The sequence below is a fragment of the Chaetodon trifascialis genome, chromosome 20, assembly GCF_039877785.1.
Source record: "Chaetodon trifascialis isolate fChaTrf1 chromosome 20, fChaTrf1.hap1, whole genome shotgun sequence".
Taxonomy (NCBI): Eukaryota; Metazoa; Chordata; class Actinopteri; order Chaetodontiformes; family Chaetodontidae; genus Chaetodon; species Chaetodon trifascialis.
In genome coordinates, this window is record NC_092075.1 from 7,388,851 (window position 1) to 7,413,821 (window position 24,971).

At 42.1% G+C, this 24,971-nt stretch overlaps 2 protein-coding genes across 3 annotated transcripts; both read left to right on the plus strand.

Moving 5' to 3' along the window:
• Window positions 1-1,070: 1,070 nt before the first annotated feature.
• prlra (prolactin receptor a) lies at window positions 1,071-13,477 on the plus strand. Of its 2 annotated transcripts, XM_070989289.1 has the most exons (9): window positions 1,071-1,203; window positions 6,543-6,633; window positions 7,354-7,486; window positions 7,841-8,010; window positions 9,219-9,385; window positions 9,472-9,613; window positions 10,135-10,231; window positions 10,707-10,776; window positions 10,891-13,477. In XM_070989289.1, exons 1-9 carry the CDS (start codon window positions 1,201-1,203, stop codon window positions 11,974-11,976), a joined length of 1,959 nt encoding a protein of 652 aa, XP_070845390.1. In that variant the 5' UTR covers window positions 1,071-1,200; the 3' UTR covers window positions 11,977-13,477. The 2 variants fall into 2 exon arrangements, with proteins under 2 accessions (XP_070845390.1, XP_070845391.1); XM_070989290.1 differs by lacking the exon at window positions 1,071-1,203 and having other exon boundaries at window positions 5,878-6,633.
• Window positions 13,478-13,845: 368 nt separating this feature from the next.
• On the plus strand, window positions 13,846-23,659 carry LOC139348554 (alanine--glyoxylate aminotransferase 2, mitochondrial-like). The gene is made up of 14 exons (XM_070988774.1): window positions 13,846-13,942; window positions 15,001-15,089; window positions 15,296-15,486; window positions 15,604-15,727; window positions 15,831-15,925; window positions 16,410-16,503; window positions 16,751-16,844; window positions 17,830-17,930; window positions 18,132-18,224; window positions 18,431-18,563; window positions 19,608-19,696; window positions 19,798-19,947; window positions 22,259-22,357; window positions 23,465-23,659. The coding sequence occupies exons 1-14, from the start codon at window positions 13,846-13,848 to the stop codon at window positions 23,564-23,566; spliced, it is 1,551 nt and encodes a 516-aa protein (XP_070844875.1). The 3' UTR covers window positions 23,567-23,659.
• Window positions 23,660-24,971: the final 1,312 nt, after the last annotated feature.

A 24,971-nucleotide genomic window follows, 5' to 3' on the forward strand; every position in this document is an offset into this window, starting at 1 on the left:
TGTTGCACACAAAATATGTAAGAGTTTACAGGAGTTTAGAAGAGTTTAGAAGAGTCTTTCAACTATGATATTTTGATAATTGTTGTCATTTTTCATGCGAAAGCATTTCATGGTTCCATCTGAAGTGAGAGGATCTGCTGCAGGTGCAGGATTAATAGAGTCTACCTTATCTTAACTTTTTGCTTTTATTTTTAATGATGTTGAGGCTTGCACGGTTGGTTGGACAAAACCAGCAGCGTGAAGGCGTCACTTTGGGCTCAGGTTAAATGTGACAACATTTCTCACTATTTTCAGAACATGTACAAGCAACCAGTCAATTAATCAAAAAAAAAAAAAAAAAGCAAAAAGCAGCAGATTAACCCATAATGACGATAATCATTTGTTGCAGCCCTGTAAAAAAGTAGTTAAAAATATAACTTCACCTCTTCTAACTACAACAGTAAAATACTTTAACTACATTTTCCTCATTATATTCATATACTTTGACTTAAGTAACATTTTGCTTGCTTACTATTTTTAGTGTAGTATTAGTATTTTCACTGAAGTAAAAGACATGAATCCTTCACCACTGCGCACTTGTTTTTGTCACTCAGGGGGAAATTGCATTCACTGCCATTCATTTCCTGGAGAGTGACCTTAACCACAAGTAGACGTGTGACCCAGTCCCTTACTGTAACGCGCGCACACGCACGCACACAGAGAGAGAGAGAGAGAGAGAGAGAGAGAGAGAGAGAGAGCGAGAGAGAGAGAGTTTTGTCAGGTCCAAAACAAATCTGCATGATAAGGTTTTTACATTGAACTACTTTTGAAGCTTCAGTCCTCTCTTCTTCTTCTTCCTCTTCTTCTTCTTCATCCTCTTCCTCTCCTCTTTGAGGACCCTCTGCTGGATGTCACACAGCGGGTCTCTCCTCCTCAAAACCCCGCCGTGGCTGAGGTGGGCGTGTCTTTACGCGGGGTTAGGGAGGCTGGGCTCCTCCGCCCCGCCCTCCTCAGGATGACAGAGGAGCAGGGGGAGGATGCTGCGATCCCTCTGCTGTCTGGACGGCCGTAAGCTGCCCGGGTCGGCCGGTCAATGCGTCCGCCCTTGTCAGCTATCATCCCGGTAAACCAGTTACACAAGTCGGTAAGTCCACTCTTCTGGGAGCCGGCAGCGTACTCACCACAGACACGGAGGGAGAGGCTGAAAACTCCTGACAGCTGATGGTAAGACGCACTTTTGTTGTTGTTTGACCGGTGTGGATGAAACCAGAGACAGGGAGTGAGTGGCGATCAGAGCGCTTAGTCTGAAAAAGAGCACTTTAATGTATTCTGGATCTCACTTTGAATATTACAAACGATGTTTTTAAGGTCAAATTAGTTAACTGTGGCTGCAGGTAACAGCAAACTGATTGGACAGGGATCATGTCGTTATTGGTAATGTTATACTGCTATCATGGTGTGTGTGTGTGTGTGTGTGTGTGTGTGTGTGTGTGTGTGTGTGTGTGTGTGTGTGTGTGTGTGTGTTCCATATGTCACAACATGGACAAAAGAGAGATTTGACACATGGCGCTTGCTTCAGAACATTAGATGTGAGGGACGACTACAACAGCTTGCCTTTGACTCAGTGTGAGTCAACAAGTGAGTGTGGCACCTGTCTGTCTGTTCCACATGAGGACATGTTCCCTGGGTGACAGCTGACTGATTGGCAGGTTATTTCCTTCAGCGTAGGAGGATGATGATGCAGGAGTGTCAGCGGTGTAATGGGATTTCCATGGTCATGATCTGCTCCTCCTCCCTTTAGTCAGGTTAGGGAGAGGTGAAAGAGGCCATCTGCCTTTATAGCACCAAGCTGATCAACTCAATACTGGATTACAATTTTAGGTGCCTGCAGCTTACTGACTCTTTCCACTGTCAGTCCTGCACCGGGGCTTTATTTAGTCAATGTGTGGCCTTGCATGCTGACCGCAGCTGTAATTAATAGCACAGCCCGACTGAAGCATAAAATCTACCAAGAATTGTTTTTAAAAGCAGAGCACTGCATGTGCCTATACTTTGAAATTCTTGCTTGTAAATAATAATGAATTATTCCCCTTCAAAGCGTACAGTGCAGAGAGGTGCATATCAGTTTGAATAGATCAGAAGTTTTGTGCTTTCTGGACTTATGTTTCACCAACTGAGACAGGAACAGCAGGCTCACTTGACATACCAGAAAGTTCACTGTAATATGAGTATTTTCTGTACAGGCCAACACGTAAGATATAATTTGACAAATATGTCATATCTGTGTGAGCGTGGCCTTGAATAGAAGCTGCAAGCTTTAATGACTCGTGATAATAAATTCACCTCACAACCTTAGGGCTAATGTAGTCTTGTGAGGCAATTACTCACTAATACACTCTCCTTAGTCCAAGCAAACAGCAAAGAAAGTGTACATTGCTCCCTCTTGATTTTTCACTCACGCATCCACAGCCCAGCTATTTCACTCAAAGTCTCCATTTGACAAAGGATGAACCAGATGGAGGTGAGCTGTTATTACAACGCCAACCGTCAGAAAAGCCTGCAGCTGCGATTAAATCCTGGCAGAGCTACCTTCGTCAAATGTAATGTTACACCCCTGCTGGGTCAGGAGAAATCAGATGTTCAATCATGTCACTTTTAAAAACATGCAGTTACTGCTCCACCAGGCTCATGTGTCACTTAAAAGAATAAGCTTAACGCAGGAGCCACTCTAAGCTCGAGCGGCCGACTATTAAAACAGACGTCCTTTGCTTCCCTTTTCTGGCTATTTCCTAACCAGTGTGGCCACTCGATGAATGTGTCAGAAACACAGGAGGGCACAGGGTATAGGCTGGCTGAGACAATAGAGGAAGTACAGTTTACCAGGCAACACAATTGCAGTAAAAAGTGTTGCAGTTACTGTCGCTGGAGCAGACAAACACATGACCTGTGGGTTTTCTCACTGCGTGCTGTATGTGCCTGAGAAAGGGGCCATGACAGCTTTTACTCTGATTGTCCTGTTTACTCGTGTGTGCGTGGCTGTGTGTAAATAAGCGCCACCATACGCCACATACTACCCTTGTATGTGCCAGTGTGCATGGAGTCAAACTACACTTGAAATCATCCTAATCTAAATCCCCACTTGCAACCCTGAGAATCTGTATTGTCATTTCACTGACTTTTGGTATTTCCTCATCAGTGTTGTGACTAAGGTTTGTCCCGAGGGTGACAATAGATCAAAAGCCAGGCGGTTGTTAAAGTCAAGTGTCCTCAGCCTTGAAATTTACCCAACAACTTCAGGTCCTACCTCTTGTTTCCTGTTGCGCTCTGCTCTTTATTATCCCCATAAGACAAAAAATAGTTCCTAGAAAGGTGTTGGTGTTGTTGGTTTTTCATTGTTCCAGGAAGTGTTTAGTCCGTTCCAGCCTGAGCAGAAGTGTAGGTCAAGGGAAAGTAGTGATTCCTGGAATCACTTTTACAGGTTTCTTCACTTTATCTGTGTGACAACTCATGGCTGCACCTACTATCTTCATTTTCTGGTTCAGACAGATTAGTGACTGATACTGGAGGAACATCGAGCCACATTTCTGTCATCCTAAACCAGCTGATCTACTTAATAAATACACGGTGGAGTTCCTGAAGATCAGCTGATGCTGTCACTGTCTTTGTGTTTATATACAGAAGCTGAGCCCTGAGGAAAGGGAGCCATTATTTTCTACCTTTAAATAAAGTCCGATTTAGTATGAAGACAGTCCCGTATTTCATGTAAATAAAAGTTAATGTGAAACTGAAATACCTGACTGGGCAGTAAATCATTGAGGATATATTGTGTACTTTGTGCAAGTCCAGGGGGAGAGCAAGGTTGTTAGAAACAGGACTGTAGCACAGTAGCTGTGCTGCTGTCAGTGCCCTTGAGAACGCTGTGACCCTGCATGAGAAGGAGGCATTCCGTATTCATCACCTCTGAGGTGGGCTGTTGTACAGTCGCGCCCGAAGGGATCATCTTACCAACGCTGCTTGCATTTTAACATCAACATGTCATTCGGCACGTCCTCTCCTCACCTTTTGAAATTGAGCGGCCACTCACACACACAAATCATGTATGATTCATATTCACTCCTGTGAATTTAGGTCTTAGCCCCGCGATCACCTGACTGACCCGTTTTGAACCTATGTATAACTGTGGAGCCGCGGGCTAGCAAGCAAGCAGCTAATTAGTAGATTAGTCGTCTCTGGCAATCATAAATGTGGAGGGATAACGGCTGAGTGCTTCTGAGGTGAAACTGAAAAAAGGTGTAGTGAAATAGAAAATGTGCTCAAATCTGTATGATATACTTTAAATTCAACATTCAGACAAATATTATCTGTGAGGGAAGAGCTTTGCACTGTTGGCCTGCACTTTCACAGCTTAGCAGCTTATTCAGTTTGGGCTACTGGTTACGTAAGAAGGCTATATGCAGCAGGAGGCTAATCCAGTGCCTTGACCTTAATGCCAATTAACAGATCATGATGACGTTATTGAAATTAAGGCACCATAAAGAAGAGTTGATGACACTTGCCAAACGCCTTTGTTATATTACGGAAGTGGAACTGCCTTTAGATAAGCTGCCTACAAAAGCAGAAAATTTTGGTTTTTCACTGGCTTTGGAAACATCATGTATTTATTGAACTTTGAGAAAACAAAGTATTTCCATGAACTTTTGATATAATTAAGCTGAAAAACAAATAAAAAAAAGACTATCTTGAATTGTTGGAAGCCAAAATCATAATCGAAAATAAAAGTAAATCATCCAGATAGACATGATATGACAACACATGTTCAGGCAGTCACACCGCTCATCAGTCTGACGTCTAACTCTGAATTTACCTGCAGGGTTACATCGTTATCGACTAGTCAACAACATATCGGGCTGAAATTCATAAGGAGTGAGTTTGCATGTTGATAACTGTCTTTGGTGTGATATTGACGTTCTAGCACTCGATTATATTGTAGCACCTCTATGTAGCTGTCGTGCCATCCTGTGTCAGGCCTGTGGGACAGTGGGAGCATACGCACAGGTGCACACTCAAAAAGCTGAATATCAAAATACTTCTTCTTCTCTAGACAGACGAGAGAGTTTCAGAGCGAATAGTGACTTCTCACTGGCTTAAATAAACATGTTAGTCTCTTGCTTGAAATTTCTGTTTGTAAATGCACTTCTTACATTATATGTCCTGCTACATGTGCCTTCATTGTTCTGTTTTGATGCGTGCAAAGAAGAATCAAACTGTGGACCGTGTCAAAAATCAGATGATCGCCTTGTTTTACGTCTCTTTTTCTTTGTTTTTTGGCAAAATGCTTTTTTGAGAGGCTCAGGCTTGCAGAGAGGAGTCATTTGCATATAAGATTTAAAACTCTGCAGCAACACGTTTCAAACAAGACTGGGAAAGCTGGTAAACAGGTTCATTGGTAGCAGTGGGTATGAAAGGGGCGTCCTAGAAATGGATGAATGAAGGATATTACTACATGGGCTCAGGAACACTTTGTAAAACTTGTCTGTGAACACGGTTCATTTGCAAACGCTTGGATTCTGTTTTTGTTCGTGTTTCAAACTTTTTTGCAATTGGGGTCGTATTCAGACTCTACTCAGTTTCATTCAGGAACTCTCTTTACCATTGTGAGTGTGTGAGCCTGCATTTGGACTCAACTGACAACAACAAATCTCCATCAGTAATCAGAAGAAAGAAAGAGAGCGTGTGATGGGACGGGCTTTCTGCCAGCTCTCAGTTTTCACTGATGCGACATCAGCTCCACCATCCATGTAACCTCTATATCACCCTCCTTTTCTCCCTCCCTCCCTGACGTCGGAGTTCAGAGATGAAGGGCCATACCAAGTAATAAGTCAAACATCTGCACATGGCCAGGAAAAATGCAGATTTCTAAGTCATGCAAGTGGCAGCGAGGCAAACCAGCCTCCCTGCTGTGTGTGTGTGTGTGTGTGTGTGTGTGTGTGTGTGTGTGTGTGTGTGTGTGTGTGTGTGCGGTTGAGGCAAAAGCCTGAACTCAGATTACGCAATCAGTTATGTGCCAGCTGGTAGAGGTAGACGGACACAGAGAGGATGTTTTTTAATCCCTAGTGAAACAGCATACATCCTCTGTGGAAGATTTTTTTCTTTCAGCTCATCACATTTACCGTTCTATCGTCACAGTTAGAGTTATTTATCCCATCTGTTTAGGACGTGGGTGTTCTCTAATTCAAGTTGACTGACAGGATTCATTCTTCTGTTTTCTGTTCTGTTCGCCTGTGGACAACATCCTTCTTCGTTGTCTCTTCCTAATTATGTCTTCAGGCGCTACTTCACTCAGGGCTTCACTCTCAGGCAGGCTGTGTGGCAATTAGGAGGCGTTTTCCCTTGCATGACAGTTTTCCTTTGTTATGCAGGCAGGTTGTGACTCCATACAAGTTGGCTGGTTCTGCTGTTGTGGCAGACAGCATCAAATGGGATTTATGAAGAGCAAAGATGAGACAGACTAACCGCCCTCCCATTCTCGCCTTTCTTTTTTTATTTCTTTCTCCATCTAACAGCCGAGGCTTTGTGGTGCCACGATGAAAAAAGCTGTGGAAGGTATCCTGCTGTTGTTGCTGTTATTCTTCACATCGCATGCAAAGGGAACACGTAAGTGTTTGGATGTAGCCGGCCTTGGAAAATAGTCTCAGTATCTTCTTAAGTTTCTGGCAATGGGATAGTTCACCCCAATTTACATTTTCACCCTCTTACCTTTAGTGCTGTTTATCCATCTACATTGTTGAGATATGGGCTGTAAAGATGTCTGCCTTCTCTCTAATATAATGGAACTAGATGGCTTGTTTTGCTCAAACTGCCAAATACAATTAACAATTGTACAATCGTGAGCAGTTTTAAGTAGGAACTATTTTCTTTCTCCAGAATGACCCCAGCCAAACCGCATCACTGCACAGAGGGAAGTGTGCATCTTCTCCCCTAACCCTAGTCTGACCTTGCTAACTTGTGGAGATTAGTTTATAGCTAACAGATACTACAAGCGAACGTTACAGCTCAGCCGAGGAGGATGCCGTTATTGTTTACATCTCATGCTGTCATGAGCACGAGATGCTCTGTGACACAGTTGGCAGGTGTAGTCTGGTAGAAGGAAAGTGGTTCCTACATGAAACAGCTCACTCTTGAGTAACCGTTGCATTTTGAGCAACACAAGCTGATAGACAGCACTGCAGCTCAGAGGAAAAAATGTAGTTCTGATTTGAGGGTGAACTGTCCCTTTAAGACATCTGAGAGGTGTTCTTTTCTACTTTTGCTTCATGATGCACTCTGTTTTTAATCCATTTGCTTTCATTGCTACCACTACCTGTCTGTCTTCAGGCTACACCCCCCCAGGGAAGCCCGCACTGACCAGATGTCGCTCTCCAGAAAAAGAAACCTTCACCTGCTGGTGGGAGCCGGGCTCTGATGGGGGACTGCCCACTACTTACGCCCTGTACTATCGCAAAGAAAAGTGAGTGGCGACTGGTTTCTGCCCTCCCTTCATTTTGACCCTGGAAAGGTGGGGTGAGTCATTCTGGAGAGTGATTGTTGACACCACTATTCCAGCCAATCAGCAACAGGCGGCATTTGTGCTCTTGTGCATGACAAGGGAGAGGGTAGGGGGAGATGCAGGGGAGCAATATCAACAATCTTTCTCCAGAATGACTCACCCCACCTTTACGCGTTGTAGCTGCCAAATCGTCTCTTTTGAAGCACACAGCATCTGTAGCAACTGTAGCATGAGGAATGCATGCTGATCTGCAGAAATGGAACTGTACAGACACACACATGTGGTTACATGCTGTTGTTCCTCTGTCTCATGTAGCTCTGAGACAGTCTTCGAGTGTCCCGACTACCACACAGCTGGAGAGAACTCCTGCTTCTTCAACAAGAACGACACGTCCATCTGGGTGAATTACAACATCACCGTGGTGGCCACCAACGCACTGGGCAGCACCTTCTCCGACCCGGTGGATATAGATGTGGTGTACATCGGTGAGGGAATGTGTGCTAATTTTTTAATGGGTTGTTGTGGTGTAGCCTAGTGTTTAAAGCACTATTTCCCCAGGAGGATTAATAAGTGTATTTTAATGCGCACTCACACAGCTGCTCAATGGCACACTGGGGCTAATGCTCTGTGAGTGTACTAACCTGCCCTTCAGCTGTAACTACACACTGAAAGTCATCATTTTAACGCAGTGAAGTTAGAGAATTATTTTTTAATCCTGCTGAATAGAGGTTGATTAAGACCCAAGAGTTAGAGAAACTGAAAATATTATTGTCTACAAATCCCATGAAAAGACCAAAACCAACAATGACCTGATTCTATGAACAAATATTGTCCATGTAGCCAAAACCTGATACAGCTCATACCTCTGAGCTACACACCTCAATTACTGTCCAGAAACTATTAAAAACACATGAAAGTGCCACACTGGCCAACATGTTCCTTAATCAGTTAATAAACACTCATTTATTTGGAGTCAATCCCACATACAATGGCTGAAAATAGCCCCCCAGCAGCTGCACGATTTACTCCTCTTTCAGTGCAGTTTTCTAAAATCTAGAGTGTCCTGCTTTTTTTTTTTTTTTTTTTTTTTTTTTTTAAATAAACCCATTTTAAAAGTAGGCATAAATGGAGCTTTGGGATAAAAGCCACAGACAGGAAAGGGAAGTTGAATGCATTGAGAGATGAGCTAACACACTGCTGGTTTTGGTATTTTCATGGGATTTAACTGGAGATTGATTCCCTTTCATATGACATCTGATTAAATATAAATACAGGGCAGATCTACTTTATATGATGTAACAATAAATAAATATTGTATGATGTATGGAATTACTTGTATCCTATCATGTTACTAAATGCAAAAACATGTTGTTTTGTTCATGAAATATCCAAAAGGGAGCGTAAACCCATAGAATTAAAAGGCTGAAAGTATTCACTTTGCTCTTGAGGCTGCTTATCTGAAAGTGCTCCTCTTCCTCTTTATCTCTAATAGTTGCATTAACCTTATTTGGTTATCAGACCTCAGCCTGTCTTACCTCACAGTTGTCAACTATGTGTCACCAAGAAATTAAAGCCTAAACGTTAACAACCACTCGTGCAAAGACAGTGCTCATCTGCTGGGGGTGTGCAGTGGTTTGCTGTTGCATAGAGGAAGACACATGGACATACTCATGTGTTCTCTCTCCCTCTCCAGTCAAGCCTAATCCTCCAGAGAGGGTGACAGTGATTGTAATGGAGGACAAGGACTGGCCCTTCCTCCGGGTGTCATGGGAACCACCGCATAAGGCTGACACCCGCTCCGGTTGGATCACTCTCATCTACGAGATCCGCGTCAAGCTGGAGGAGGAAGATGAGTGGGAGGTAGGAGACTCCTGGTGGTCAAAATGCTTGTTTTGTCTTCATCGTTAGTGCTCATGTCATATCAATTGTGCATGTTGTATTTGCAGATGCACCTTGCAGGCCAGCAGAAGATGTTTAACATTTTCAGCCTGCGGTCAGGTGGCACATACCTTGTTCAGGTGCGCTGTAAGCCCGATCATGGCTTTTGGAGTGAATGGAGTTCCACTTCCTACATCAAAGTTCCTGACTGTAAGATATCTACTAACAATTATCCACAGTACACTACACAGTACATGTATGTAACATATACAATATAAAGCATTTATTAAAGGAATGGTTGAACATTTAGATGTAGAAGACCAACACTACTCTCAGCAGGTTGTTAAATATGAAGTTACAGTCAGCACATGGTTAGCTTAGCTTAGCATAATGACTTGAAACGGATGGAAACAGTTAGCCTGGCTCTGTCCAAAGGTAAAAAGAGTTGGGGTTTTGTGGGTATTTATGTGCTGAAACAATTTCTTAGCTGGGAGCAGAGATTTTCTTGAGGTCTCCCATGAAAACACAGGTTGTCATTTTTATTATTTTTTAGAGGGGGGGAGACACAGGGTAGATCAGAGGCAGACAGGAAATTGGGGAGAAAGAGGGGTACGACATGTAACACATGAATATGAATGCAATATGAATCACCAGAGGATAAACCGATAATAAGACAGTACGAGGTTGTTTGTTGTGTTGAAGCACTCAGGCTGACGTGACGTGTCTTACAGATTTCCATCGGGAGCAGTCGGTGTGGATCCTTATTACTGTCTTTTCTGCCTTCATCTTCCTCATCCTCACGTGGTTGCTACACATGAACAGCCACAGGTGAAGTAATGATCATGAATTCCTTCTGCAATTTGTTTGGTCAAATGTTGATATTAAGCTCTTTTCTTTGGGATCATGATTTAACTACCCCATTACCCAAAGACAAAAAGCTACTCATATTTTCATATTTGTTTTTGAAGCACATTACCCAGGGATTTAAGCACATTGCTATGTGGAAGCAACAGCCAGTTTCTTTAGTTGTTGTTACTTGCATTTATTTCTGCTTTTTGGAAACAAAAATAATTATTTAGTTATTTTAAGATAATGAAAACCCTAAACTGAAACAGATTAATATCTTCAGATAGTACGACATATTAGGCTGTGATAATAAAATAACAGGGCTTATATAAGTGCTGCCACTCCGGGCTTTTATAGTTTACAGCAGGAGAAGTATTGATTTTTATTATCATCGCTGTTGCTCACCAGCCTCATATAAACATGATTTTCTTTTTTTTTCTTTTTTTCATGTGTGAAGCTTGAAGCATTGTATTCTGCCACCAGTCCCTGGACCTAAAATCAAAGGATTTGATAAGCAGCTCCTCAAGGTAAAGCAGCAACATATGGAACAAACCTGCTGCAAATAATGATACTTAAATAAGGAAAGTGCCTTCTGACTGACTGTTGCTGCACTACACCTGAATTTTCCTCTTTGTGTGTAGAATGGCAAGTCTGAGGAGGTCTTCAGTGCGCTGGTGGTGTCTGATTTCCCCCCAGTGCACTCATCTAATTACGAGGACTTGCTGGTGGAGTACTTAGAGGTGTACGTCCCCGAGGAGCAGGAGCTAATGCTGGAGGAAGGCAAGGACCTGCACGATGGCTGCCTCAAATCCGAGGGCTCCTCATCTGACAGCGACTCTGGCCGGGGCAGCTGCGACAGCCACACTCTGCTGATGGACAAGTGTGGAGAGGCAAAAGAAGAAGAGAGGCAAACAGATCAGGAAAGAATAGGGGTGGAGGCTCAGAGGCACCAGAATCTCTGGGAGGAGGAAGCATTGGCCTGCGCTCATGAGGACATGGTTAGCCCTGACATGTCCAGTGGAAGGGTGAAGACCTGGCCTTCTGTGTTTTCTCCATTGCCCCACTATAGCTCAAGTCCACTTAACCAGCAGAGCTCACTTGAGATGACCCAACAGCACTACCTCTCTGACAGCCTGTTCCCCCCTGGCCCTTCAGTGTCATACCTCACCCAGCCTGGCCACAGCACCAAGGAGGCTCTCGGACAGAGCTCCTGGGAGCTCCGTCTGAGCAACCAGCAACCACATCAGCTCCATCCCCAGACACCGGCCCGGCGGCACCTCCAGGCCCACAGCGATGTCAACATCTCCAGCATCGGCCGCAAGCAGACGCCTGCCAGTCTGCACTCACCCGTTCCCCGGTCCAACGAGTACGTGGAGGTCCAGAGGGTCAACAAGGAGGATATGGTGCTTCTCCAGCCAGTTGTGTCAGGCTGTGGCCACAGTGAAGGCTGTCCCCAGATACTTCTAGGGGAGGACTATAGCAAAGTGAAGGGGGTAGACAGGAACAACATGTTGCTGCTCCAGAGAGAAGTGAAGGAAGAAGATTGCCCTTGTGACCACCAGGAGGTAAATGGAGCCAGAGAGAACTGCTGCACATCGTCCAGAGTTACCACTACACAGAAGCCCACAGCCTGCATTCACACTGCCATGCCAGCACAGGACGAAGTGGTCCTGGCAGTGAATGGTTATGTTGACACTGCCTCCATGTGCGCACTGCCCACTTACTAGGTGCCCCATAAGTCCAACTGGCAGGTCTTGGACATTGTAAGACCTGTTTTAGGCCGGGACTGAGACAAAGAAACACCAACACCGGATGACTCCTCCAAAAATGGTTGCAAAGGCAAAATGTTGTTGTTACAGAATTGGTGTTATTTGTTTTCCATCTTCCTCTTCCTCTCTTCACTGATTACACTGCAGCGACACTCTGATTTTGAAAATGCATAATAATATGATTGAATGATCTGAATAATAATCAGCCAATCATCAACAGAATATGACTGATTGCATAAATTATGTGGTACTACATTCAGACATTATGATTGATTACATGTCTGTGAGAAGTCGTTCTCTCTGTCACCGGCACGTTTCATTTCATGACCTTTTTTATTGAAAGGTATCCTGGTGTAATGTGAGCATCTTTTAAAATTCTGTGTTTTAAAATCAAAATTGCAGAAAGCTTTTATTTTGCATCCATTTTTGGTGTATTTCTCCCTCCCTCTAGAACACTACATCTCAAAGCTGTTAGTGCACGATGGGCGGTGGGGGGGCTGAGGGGGCTGCAGCCCCCCCCTGCTGGCCAGAGTGAAAAAGTAAACAAACTTTACCTTTGTAAATTAAAAAAAATTATAAATAAATAATGATACAGTACTGTTATTTGAACAACTTCTGTTCAAGTCCTTGTGGATGCAGAATTCTGCTGTGGTAAATATGGTGAATTCTGTATTCTGACTGCTTGCCTCCACCTCAGCTGAAAGTTTAGAGGACCCAGCATCCAGTAGTGGAAGTGAGGCTGCATGTTATCAGTACAACAGGATGTATGAACAACTTGGCACAGACAAAGTACAGGTGCTCATTCTGAGGAAGGATAGGGTGTATGTATGTATGTATGTATGTATGTATGTATGTATGTATGTATGTATGTATGTATGTATATCAGTCATTCAGACTCTGTATAAATTTTATTTGTACATACATTTATTACTGCTTTGCTTGAGTAAGTGGACAAATAAAAAAAGTTATTTCTACAAAGGTACAAAGATGTTTGTTTTTTTTGGATTGGAAAATAGTGTCATGATACTTGTATGACACTAATCTTCAGTCACTCTGTCTCTGTTGTTTAACAGTGATAAATTGCTATGTTTTGCCATTTTTTCTTATGTTGCTATACGTGTGTCTATGTAAAGCTTTATAAACAGTCAGCAAAATCCAGTTTGAAACAGAGATCAACTCTCAAAAATCATTATGGTAATAATTTTTTAAATGCTTATAATAAATTTACAATACATGGGATGTTGATCTTTATTTTGTTTCTGCTTGAATATTGATAATTGCATTCCTGTTATTATTACATGTGTGTAATGATCAATAATGAGGAAAAAAAAATGCTACCTGTAACTGATCAATAATCTGAATGATTTTACTGACAGCTACTCTTCTTCTATGGACAAAGTACATGTAAAAAGGGAAATTATCCTGCATATATCATAAATGATATCAATGGTTAAAGCATAGAAAGTAAATCAGGTATGTATTATTGTCGTTTCCATTTTAGTTAAAGGCTAAGAATCAGTTAGAAATGTTGTTTGAAATATTAATCAATTGGAAGTTGTTCTTTGTTATTTATGTTTTTCAAAGAATGCTAATTATCCACTAACGCAGGGAGGCTTTAGTAAACCACGTGGCACTTCTATAAACGCGGCTTGTGCGCGTGCGCGCGTCATGTGACGTCACAGAGGGGCAGTGTGGGTCGTTGATTGCGCGTGGACGGCATAACCTCCCCCAAAAACTTTTTCAATGCAGAAAGACCACCTTGAGGCAAGTGCAGAGCGTGAAACGGTGACAGTAACAGGATAGCTGTGTGTCCTCTGTCTGCCCGACATGTTTAAAGCTGTGTCCCGTCTCAGTGGCCGCTGTGCCGCGTCCACAGGACAGTCCTGCCGCCGGCCTGCACTGTCCAAACTCCACCTGGCAAGTGGTGAGTTACCATGGAGACCAATAAAGTCAGAACGGCTAGCTTAGCTCTGGTGCGTTAACGGTAGGGCTGCGTCTACAACCTGAACATGGGCTGCGTTTAAGTCTGCTTAAAGATTATTATGTTTGTCGTAGTAGAAACGAAACAGTTGTTCATAACTTTAACTAATAACGGTACTTGTGAAACGTTGCTAACAATTATGTCACACATTGCCCAGTTTTAGATAAAATTAAAGTGAATAGTTGAATGCACATCGCTATCCAGTGTTAAGTGGCGTTATGTTAACTTTGTAAAATCTTTATCTATGAAGTAACGAGTAATTCCAGCTGTCAGATAAACGTAGTGGAGTAAAAAGTACAGTATTTCTCTTTGAAATGTAGTGAAGTAGAAGTATGGAGCAGCAAAAAAATGACAGAACCACCTCTCTGTATAACGCAATACAGTTCAAAAGCACCGCAAACAACATCCTAAGAAAACAGTTTCATCAAAACTGAACATTATAATCTTCATAACAGCGAAGTTTTATTGCAGGGCTGTTGAAATGCAGTATTCAGTTTTGCTTTGATCAGTAGAATAGTTGCCAGCCAAAGTGCTGCTTCTTCTACATCACATTTCACAACCAAGAGGAGGCAGACACCATCCTGTGTTGCACAATGTCAGGTCTAAGGTCAACTTAACATGGTCAGTGTCAGCCAGGTGTCAATCTGATAACGTGCAGGCAGAAAAATCCTGAATGTTATGAAAGAAAAGCACCAATACTAATTCAAATCTAGAAATAAATAAACATATATTTCTCTATACAGATATGTATATATAGCTAATGTCTGTCTTTCTGTTGATAATAAGGGCATAGAAAGGTAGATGAGAGTTGTATGACCCCTGGGTAAAATATAACTCATAGCATGTTTCACAACTGACGCCCAGATGTCACAGAAATGTCACAGCAAAGCTTTGAAGAGCGCCATTCATGTAACAGAGTTAACTCAGCTAGCTCAACTTCCTCAAAGGATATCTGTCTCTTCTGCCTTGCAGTCTGAACTTAAATCTGAAATATTTCATAGGTGCATCATGTCAGAAAACAGCCATCGATCATGCTTCCACAGACATCCCGGAGATGCCCCGATGCACTTTCAAACCACAGGAATACAAGGTAAAAACAATATCCTCCCAGCATCCAGTGTCTCTATCTTGCACAGTTGGACCTTGTATTCTGAAATCACATCAGTAGCGAGTATAAAATGTTAGTATCTCAGACTAACACTTCATGCTGGTACATTCCTTGTATTATTTTTTTTCTTTTGCAGTAGCATTTGATGATTCGATACTGTAACTCCTGTTCTGTGTATCTTTGTCCAGGGTATGTCCAAAGAGCGGATGATGGAGATTCGCAGGAAGAATTGCAACCCCATGGTGATGAAGGTTACCCACTTTAAGAAGCCGGTGTTCATCCACCAGGGATATATGCAGTGGCTATGGGATGTGGACGGGAGGCGATATCTGGATCTTTTTGCTGGTGTGGCGACTATCAGTGTGGGCCACTGCCACCCGTAAGGTCCTTTTTTCTTTGTTGTGTCATACAACGATGTTTTATTCTGATATACAGTACTTATAAAAACCATTCATTCACTTATTGTCGTCCTGATATCTGATATCTGTGTGTGTAGGAAAGTAACAGCAGCCGCAGAGCAGCAGTTGAAGAGACTGTGGCATACAACAAACATATATGTCTATCCTCCTCTCCAAGAGTATTGTGAGAAATTAGCCTCCTACTTCCCAGATCCTCTAAAGGTATCTTGGTGGCTTGGTTTTTCATATTGATCAGGTGAGGACAGGAGCAGGTAAATATGAAGGCTAAATTAAAATGTCGGCGGTTCTGTGTTTCTCTGTCCAGGTGATATATCTGACCAACAGCGGCTCAGAAGCCAATGACCTGGCTATGTTGATGGCCCGACTTTACACAGGCAACTATGACATCATCACTTTGAGGTACAAGGTTTTTTTAAGAATCGTGAATAGAGAGCGAGACGTCCTTATGTGCTTCATAATTACATGAAAAGTATATGACAAGAGAGAAACCTTTGTGGTATTGACCAAGTAGTAATGCAATACTGTGACTTTTTTATTAGGCTAAAGACTAAAATTTATAACCAATGTTTACTTTTAACATTTTTTCCAGCCTGGTGAGATTTTTTAATTGGTTTTGCAGTAGGTTGTCTTTTTTCAACATTAATTCAAGATGCAATTGGGACAAAAATTGACAGACAGACAGAAAGTATACATTTTGAGTAAACACCTGGTGACAAGGTTTGTGAGTCCAGCTCCTGCTCAGGAAATTAGAAGATACTCTGTGTGAATGTATGTGCTTATATTATATTCTTATAGTCATTCAGCATGTCACACATGATCTATCATGGCAGCTTGATTGTTAATAATATTTTAAACGTCCATAATGTTTGTGATTGATTTTCAGAGGGTCATATCACGGTGGCAGCCCACAAACCATGGGTCTTACTTCCAACGCAGCATATAAATACCCCATTGCTGGTGCTATAGGCTGCACAAATGTATGTGTGCCTTAACATATTAGAATGTCATTAGAAAAACATACAATTGATCATGCATGTTGTAATTTCTATTTTAATGAAGGCAAATCTATAATATTGTGATAGAAATGGACAGCATGTATGGATGATATATAAAGATCTCATAGAAGATGGAAGAAAAAAATGTGATTTCTTTGTGCTGCATTACTTAAAAGTGACTGTTGCTGTCAGTTTGATCCAGCTGACTTGGTTTCTGTTCAATAAACAGACCATGTGCCCTGATGTGTTCAGAGGCCCGTGGGGAGGAAGCCACTGCAGGGACTCTCCTGTGCAGGCCAACAGAGAATGTAGCTGTGCCCAAGGTACACAAACACATGCACCCGAGGCTCAACACTCACACTGTTCTTGTAACCCAGAAAAACAAGACTCTTCTCAGTGAGATTAAGCATTGTAATTTGTTTTTCAGTAGTACTACAAAACATTAACCATACTTTCATTGACTGTGTTCATGCACAATGATACTGTAAAAATGGCTTGTGCAGGAGGTTGTGTGTGTGTTTTCATTTTGTTCCTTTTTACAACCCTGATCCCAAAAAAGTTAGAACGCAGTATAAAATATAAATAAAACACAATGTGATAACTTGCAAATCCTTTCTGACATATACTCAGTTGAAAACAATACAAAGACAATATATTTGATGTTTAACTCATTAGCTTCATTGAAGTTTGTAAGTTTATGTTCATCCTGAAGTTGAGACAGGAGCAACTAAAGACTGGGAAAGTTGTGGAATACTCCAAAAACACCAGTTTGGAACATTCCACAGGTGAACAGGTTCATTGGTAACAGGTGGTAGTATCATGATTGGGTATGGGTAAAATCTGCCTATAAGCCATGAAGGAAGAACAGGTCCCTCGTAACCCTGAAAATGAGACAAACGAGATCCTGAATTGCTCAAATAATGGTCAAAGTCTCCAACTGTTGATCATTTACCCCTTTTACCTCTTTTGACCTTTTACCATGTTCAGCAATTTTAGCTATATAGTGTGCCTGCATCTCAGTCTCCCTGGAAATTGTCAGTACAATATGTTAATATGTCTATAAGACGGTTGACACAAAACAAACAAGCTCTTTGCTTCAATATTATATCAATATCAGTCAATGACAACCCTGCTGCTGTGCACTGAATATAGTTGTTCTAGTGGTGGGTAATTTGTACAGCAGTAGTGCCATGGCAGTTATCACAGTCCCATCCCAATCCATAAAATACCTCAAATTGTCCATTTGTATACACATGCAAATCTCTGTATTAGTGTGATGAAATGGACTTCTTTTTGTTTGATCCTCAGGTCATTGCATGGCAAATGAACAGTACATTGGACAGCTGAAAGAGACATTTGCTACGAGTGTCCCAAGTCGAATTGCTGCTTTCTTTGGAGAACCAATTCAGGTACAGTATTCTACTGTGGAGTATTTGAAGAAATGTAGTCTTACAGTCAACATGTAAATACTTTTTCAAGTCTGATCTGTTGCTTTGCAACATTGAATGTTAATAGTGTGAACTGTATGTCATGGATGTACAGTAATATTAACAAGCGCTTGTGTTAATTCAGATGGGACTGTGGCATGTGAATGTGTTTTGTTTGCACAGGGAGTCGGAGGAGCTGTTCAGTACCCTAAAAACTACCTAAAGGAGGCTTACAAACTTGTAAGAGAGAGAGGAGGGGTCTGCATTGCTGATGAGGTTAGACACACATTTTAGTTATTTTAAATATTGTTATGGATGGATTTTCCAAGATGTCCAAGAGAAAGGCATATAAAACAAAGACAATATAAGAAGGCTGTCTCAGGTTAAGTACTAATGGACTGCCATACTGTCTTTTAGTATGTTACCATATCTCATCTCTAAATACAAATATGAATAAACTTAATCTGCGTTGCACCTGACAGGTCCAGACTGGATTTGGGAGAACAGGAAGCCACTTCTGGGGTTTCCAAGGTCATGAAGTCATTCCTGATATAGTAACAATGGCGAAAGGTATTGGTAATGGATTCCCAATGGGAGCCATCGTTACAACACCAGGTGAGGTAATACTGTGAGATGTAAAAACCTCGTTTGAAAATCTGCTTGTGTGCGCAGAAGAAATTTAATACAGTTATAAAGCGTGTATATAGGGCATTGTTACGTCTGCCAAGGAGGTGATGTTTTCAGTTCAGTTTGTTGGTTTGTTTGTTTGCAGGATTATGGAAAAACTACTGGCCACACTTTCAGGAAACCTATTTTTCACTTTTGTTAACACTGTGAGATCTTTTGGACATTTGGCTTTGGCAGAATAAATGCGACACATCTTAAAATCAAGTGAGATGGTAGTAAAGTTCAGAAGTGACGAAACACACAATCCACACTCACTGGTGCCATTAATCCTCTGGGGGACACATAGTTGCTCAAACTTCATACATGAGGCAGTCGTTATGGAGCACTCGGGGACAGTGGTCTCTTGGGAGAACTGGTACATATGTAGCATCCAGCTCCAGACAGAGAGGACACATCAGATGAGATTATGAATACTTCTCACATGTATGGATTGTAGTGTCAAATTACACAAGTTATAGAAAACATTTCACTGGTCACAAAAGGGCGTTCTCCATTGACACAGTATACTGATCTGATAAAATGAAATAATGCTGGATGAGGGGAGTTCCCTTGACCCTTGCAACTGTTGCTAGTTACCATGATGGAGCTGATCTGATGTGGTCATCACCCTTATGTCTTGGAACAAGTACATCTATTCTGAGCAGTATGTGATCACATGTTGTCCCTTGTGTTATTTGTTAAGACCACAGCTCTTTTTAATAATCAGACTTTGATGCACCCACGCACCCTTTCTGTTCAATTACAAATTTTAAATAATTTAAATAATACTAATAATTAATGAGGAGAGAAAATGCAATATAAGCCAAATATTAAGATTTCCATAAAGGGACGGAGACCAACATGAAAACACTTTGATATTTCCACCATTTATTTGTCACCCATGTTGTCTGAGGAAATCCATTTTTGGCTGAGGACTTGGTGTGGAGCAGCAGTGAGTGGAGGCGTAACCTTGTTTATTCATGTGTTTTCCAGAAATTGCAGCCTCATTTGCCAAGGGGGTTCACTTCAACACCTTTGGAGGAAATCCTCTGGCTTGTGCCATTGCTTCGTCGGTGCTTGATGTAAGAGTTCATCCTCAAAATCAGTCCTGTTCATCAGGAGAGAAAGTTCAGATTCATCAAAATTCAATGTTTTTCATGAGTTACATGTTTTTACTGAGCAGACTATCACAGAGGACGGCTTGCAGCAGAACAGTCTTAACGTGGGCACCTATATGATGACCAAACTGGCAAAACTCAGAGACAAGTATGAGATTATCGGTGATGTCCGTGGAAAAGGCCTGCAGATCGGCGTGGAAATGGTCAAAGACAAGGTATTGAGTTTGTAACAGAAGTGACACTCGGCTCTCCTCACATGCTTGAACAACGTGTGGGGGTGTGTGTGTGTGCGCTGTGCCCCCTGGGGGCATGGTACAGCAACGCCCCAGTTAACCATTAGCCGGAGCAGCAGTGACCATCTGTAACCCTGAAGAGAGCAATCTCAGCTGCAGCGCATGTTTGACTGACTCAAGCTCTGACATGCTTTTTTTAATCTGTTGATGCTATTGTATTTGAAAGGAGCCAGCAGGAAAGGGCCAGTGATAATGATAATACAAATAAACTTTATTTGTATAGCACCTGTCATACAAAAATTGCAGCTCAAAGTGCTTTGCAAGAAAGAAATCACTTGAGCCAAGTGAGTGCTTTACATAGAAAAGACAGTGGACATAAAAACGGGTAAAGAATGATTTCAGGATTAGTCATATTCAACTCAGCTCTGAGAATTCCTGCAAAAACACTAATCAGTATCTTAGTGGTTGATACAATGTAATGGTGAGCATTGATAATTCTGCTTTCAGCTCAAGAGCAAGATATTCAAATGATGTAAATTCACCAAGGTCAGTGTCATTACACGTAAACTGTTTTGAGAAATTGGCTGCAATGCCTCCTCCTTTCCTGTTTTGTCTGCCTGACTGATAAAAAGTATAATTTGGAGGATCAGCCTCCGTCAGTGTAGCTACACCAGCAGTGCTGTTTAGCCAGCTCTTATCTGAAATTGAAGAAATAAGATTTGTTAGCCAATGATCTGACATTAAAAAGAGCTATTTTCAGCTGTCTGTGGTTACTGTTGTTTCATAGTTCACCAGTGTGACTGAGCTTCACTTCGCTGGGTCGCTGGAGAAAGAGATGGAGATGGATGAGGGCTGTTGGATCCCTGACCAGGACAGAGACAGGATGCCTTGTGTGATGTGAAGCAGAGGGTCTGATGAGGCTTTCTGCCTGTGCAGGCTGACCTTGGCGCTTATCTGTGTGTTCTTGTTTTGGTTCAGAATGCCAAGGGCATGATGCCGGTTGGTGCCGAGCAGTCTGCAGCCAGTGATGTTTGGATGTACTCCATCAGGCCTAAAGTGTTCTTTACAGCTCCAAAAGATATTGAAGTTGTCAATAAACTTTATCACATGATTGAGGCATTCTGATGTCAGCCATATATTCAGAGCAAGGAGTTTGCTGAAAGATTTGATGCCTTTGTGGCCCGATATGAATACATGTTTTGACTGGCAATTGATCAGCTTCTCCAGTGGCAGGCAAACGTCTTTTATCAGCACTTCAGAGCCAGTTTTCCTTTGTAGAATGTCAAAAGATCCAGCATGAATAATAATGTTCTGATCACCCGGATGTGCAGAGAGGATGCCTGGCAGCAGCTGTCATTCATGGTGTGATTTTCACTCTTTGCCATTTTTACATGCCTGGTTATAGAGTCCGCAATCAGAATGATGTCTGGCTTATGAGGTGTGGGTTTACCTGTATGTGGGCTTGTCAGATGGAGAGTTAGCAATATTTCTCTTGACCTTTATGTCTCGCAGTGGTCTTGGGGCTGTTTCTTGGGTTTCGGCCAGCCATACTGCTCATGGTGGGATTAGTTTCCCTGACCTCAACAAAGTTAGAGTCAGTGGTGCATACCTGTTTTGCAGTGAGAGTTCAGATGGTGGAGTGAGCGCTGCTGCCCTCTTATTTCATTTCTTGCTGGATTTGCCTTTGTGGCGGATGGCATCAGATCAAGCCCTGGCTAGAGTGGAAGCGTCATTAGGGAAGGCTACTTACAGAGGCGTTAGGACACGTCCAGGGCAGCGCGTCAGCCAAATCTGTGCCTGGATGCTCCACAGCTGAAGTAATCCCGCGTATAGAAGTTTTCAGTCTTCTTTTCAAGCTGTGCAATTCTCTCAGTCAGTCCAGACAGAAGAAAAAGAATTATGAACTTGTCCTCAGCCCTTAGGTGTCCCTCACAGAGAAAGGGGAAGTTATCTTGGCTTCCTGGATGTCATCTTTCTTTTAATTCCTCTCTCTATCCATACCATCATATACAACATGTTACAGTATAAAACACCATTCATGATACTGTATACTCACTTAACAGCTGTAAGTAGCCTGGAAATCATTAATGTAGCTGACTAATACTGGAAATCATTTTCACAGGTTAATTAGGCCAGAATTCCAATGTTTAGCCTCTCAATCCAATTAGCAATAGAGGTTAGGTGTATGGGTCACAATCAAACAGTTAGTAGACTGCAGTTGGATAGTGCTCATAATATTAGTAACTACTGCATTTACTGTTACACATCCTCATCTCTTCTCTATCATCCACAGGCCAGCAGGGACCCGCTGGCTCCTGAGGCAGTAAATGAGATCTTTGAGGACATAAAGGACATGGGAGCCCTGATAGGGAAAGGAGGAATCTACGGACAGGTAACAGCAATCCAGCTCTGTTTCTCTGTTTTCGGTTTACATCACAAAGCTTGTTATTTTTGCTCGCTCACCAGAGCAGCTCCAGTCTGCAATGGCGTTCCTGTCTGTTTACAGTAGCCTTCAGTGTTGATAGGCTATCACTCATGGTGTGTAGTCAATCAGTTACAGCTCATTGGTGGGACAGAGTGGTGAGTACAGACAGAGAGGGGCGCCGTGTCAGAGCTGCATTATACTGTATGTGTTTATGTTGATGAAACTGATGAGTAAAATTCACTAAAGGAAGATGATTTAATATCAAAAGACTAACTCATTTAATCCGATGAATTACTTCACTCAAATTGAGGATTTTGTTCAAGGATTTATTTTTTTAGGGTGATGACATCATAAAATGTGACAATAGACATTTGAGGCTTTGTTCAAAAAGCTCACAAGAGGCCTCAAATGGAAAAAAGATGTCATGTGGTACAGCCCTCAAACAAACATGTTTGCATAGCATTTTAATTAGAGCTGATGGTGAAAGACTGATGGTGTTTTTGTGGTGGCCTGACTATAATTTCAATCTGGATAATTTTGCCACAGTTTTGTGATTCTTTGGTTCAGCTGTTGTAGCATTTCAGCAAGACCATTTTGCCTCCAGCTCTGCTCATCACTTGTCACTCTAAAAGGAAAATTATGGTGCAAAGAGTGCTTTTTATGCAGACAATGATTACACAGCAGGTTGCTTTTAGTGCCTTTTAGAAAATTTAATACTGCAGCTGTTATGCTGCAGAGTGATGATTATACTGAAGAAAAACACTGAATATGGGGAATTTGTTTTAACAGTCCGAACACCACAGAGTTCAAATGCACTGCCACAATAATTCACTCCTCATCTTGTTGACTGAATTAGAGGAAGTGTTAAGAAGGTGGAAATCATTGTAAATAAAACTCCTTCTCTGGGTTCCTCTTTTGTATTTAGTGCTCTTGGTTGTAAACATTTGTCACCACAGCCTTGCCGTTGAGAGCATCTTGCAATTACAACCCTATTTAATGATGATATATAGACTTTTTCCTAAATTGCTGTTCACAATTTCCCGTCTCGTCATCTTGTTTTTCTCTTCACTTCAGACCTTCCGCATCAAACCCCCCATGTGCATCACGAAAGAAGATGCAGATTTCTTCCTGGCAGTTTTTGACAAGTCTGTCCACAACTACATGGAGAGAAGATGAAAGTCAGATAACGGTCAGCTGGATTTCTCAATGCCAAGCACCGAACCTGGAAACCCGCTCAGCAGAGGATTGCATTTTTTTATACATCGTTTAAAATGTCAGTATCAACTACTGCATAGCATAGCAGTTTTATGTTTAAGTATGTTTTAATCAGAAGACCTAATACACCTCGCGCACCTTAACAAGACAAGAATATTACACGGTGCCTTTCCAATGACTGATTTTGCACTTTTTGGGTCACCTAAATTGTGCTTGGATGTAACACTGAATCATTGTTTTACACTGTAATTTCTGAAGACATGCTGCTGATTATAGACATGAATGTAATAATAATGAATCTGTGAGCACCATTTGCGCTGTCTACATTGGTCACAGTGCCCCCTGCAGGTATTTATAGGATCTACATTTTGGTGGTTTTTAATTATCTTTTTAATCCTGTCATCCTTTAATCTTCCACTAAGATTATCCCTTTCTCTTGCTTCTGGATCTAAAGCAGATCATTCTATAGTGCCTATCTTTGCTGTGTCCAAATGGCATAATGGGTTCTTGTCTGTCAACACTGCGCAGGATGACCTAACCGATATTCAGCTTTTCAATAGCTTCCAGTTAAAGTATCATAGAGCTGTAGTTCATAGAGCCGCTCCAGATGCCGCTGCACCAAACAGGATCACATTGCCCAAATACAAGAGTGGTGACTGCCCAAACAAACACTGCACGAGACACTGAAATGTTCTAAGTGCAATGCGTAATCCAAAGGGCTTATAACTGACCTCAAATATACCAAATTATTTGGGAAATTCTGGTGTTGCATTATCTGTCTCAGCCATTTCTACCTGGCTATAATAACTGGCCAAGTCTGAGGTTGAAACCCAGATTGCTGTGCCACATTTCACACCTGCTCTCTTCCAGCTCCTCCTGCCCTGCAGTAACCCCTGTGTTCCTGCCATTCACATCACCTGTCCTCCTCTCGCCCACCTGCACACCTGTTCCCACTTCCTCATTAGCCTTGCAGTGCATATATTTACCCATTCCCACTCTCGTGTGCTACTTAGCAGTCCAGTCTTTTGGGTCTCTGCCACTTTTCCTGCGTCATGCTGGATAATTTTGCCTTCTCTTCCAGCCCTACCTTGTAATGATCTTTGCCTGTTGTCTGCGAGTAAAGCTGACATTTCATTTTACCGGCCTGGTCTCTGAGTTGTGCTTCTTGGTCCAAAACTTTGCAGTCATCCACAGGCAACAGTACTTGTATTTGTATTTACTGTAGTTATTGGATTTGTCACTCTACCAGCACGTTTGTGGTTTGAACATGAGGAACATGAGTTTCTAAGTCTCTCTCCTTTCACTTTGAGCACTGGTGGATGATCTATTCAGATCATTTAGTAAAAGTACTAATACCACACTAAAA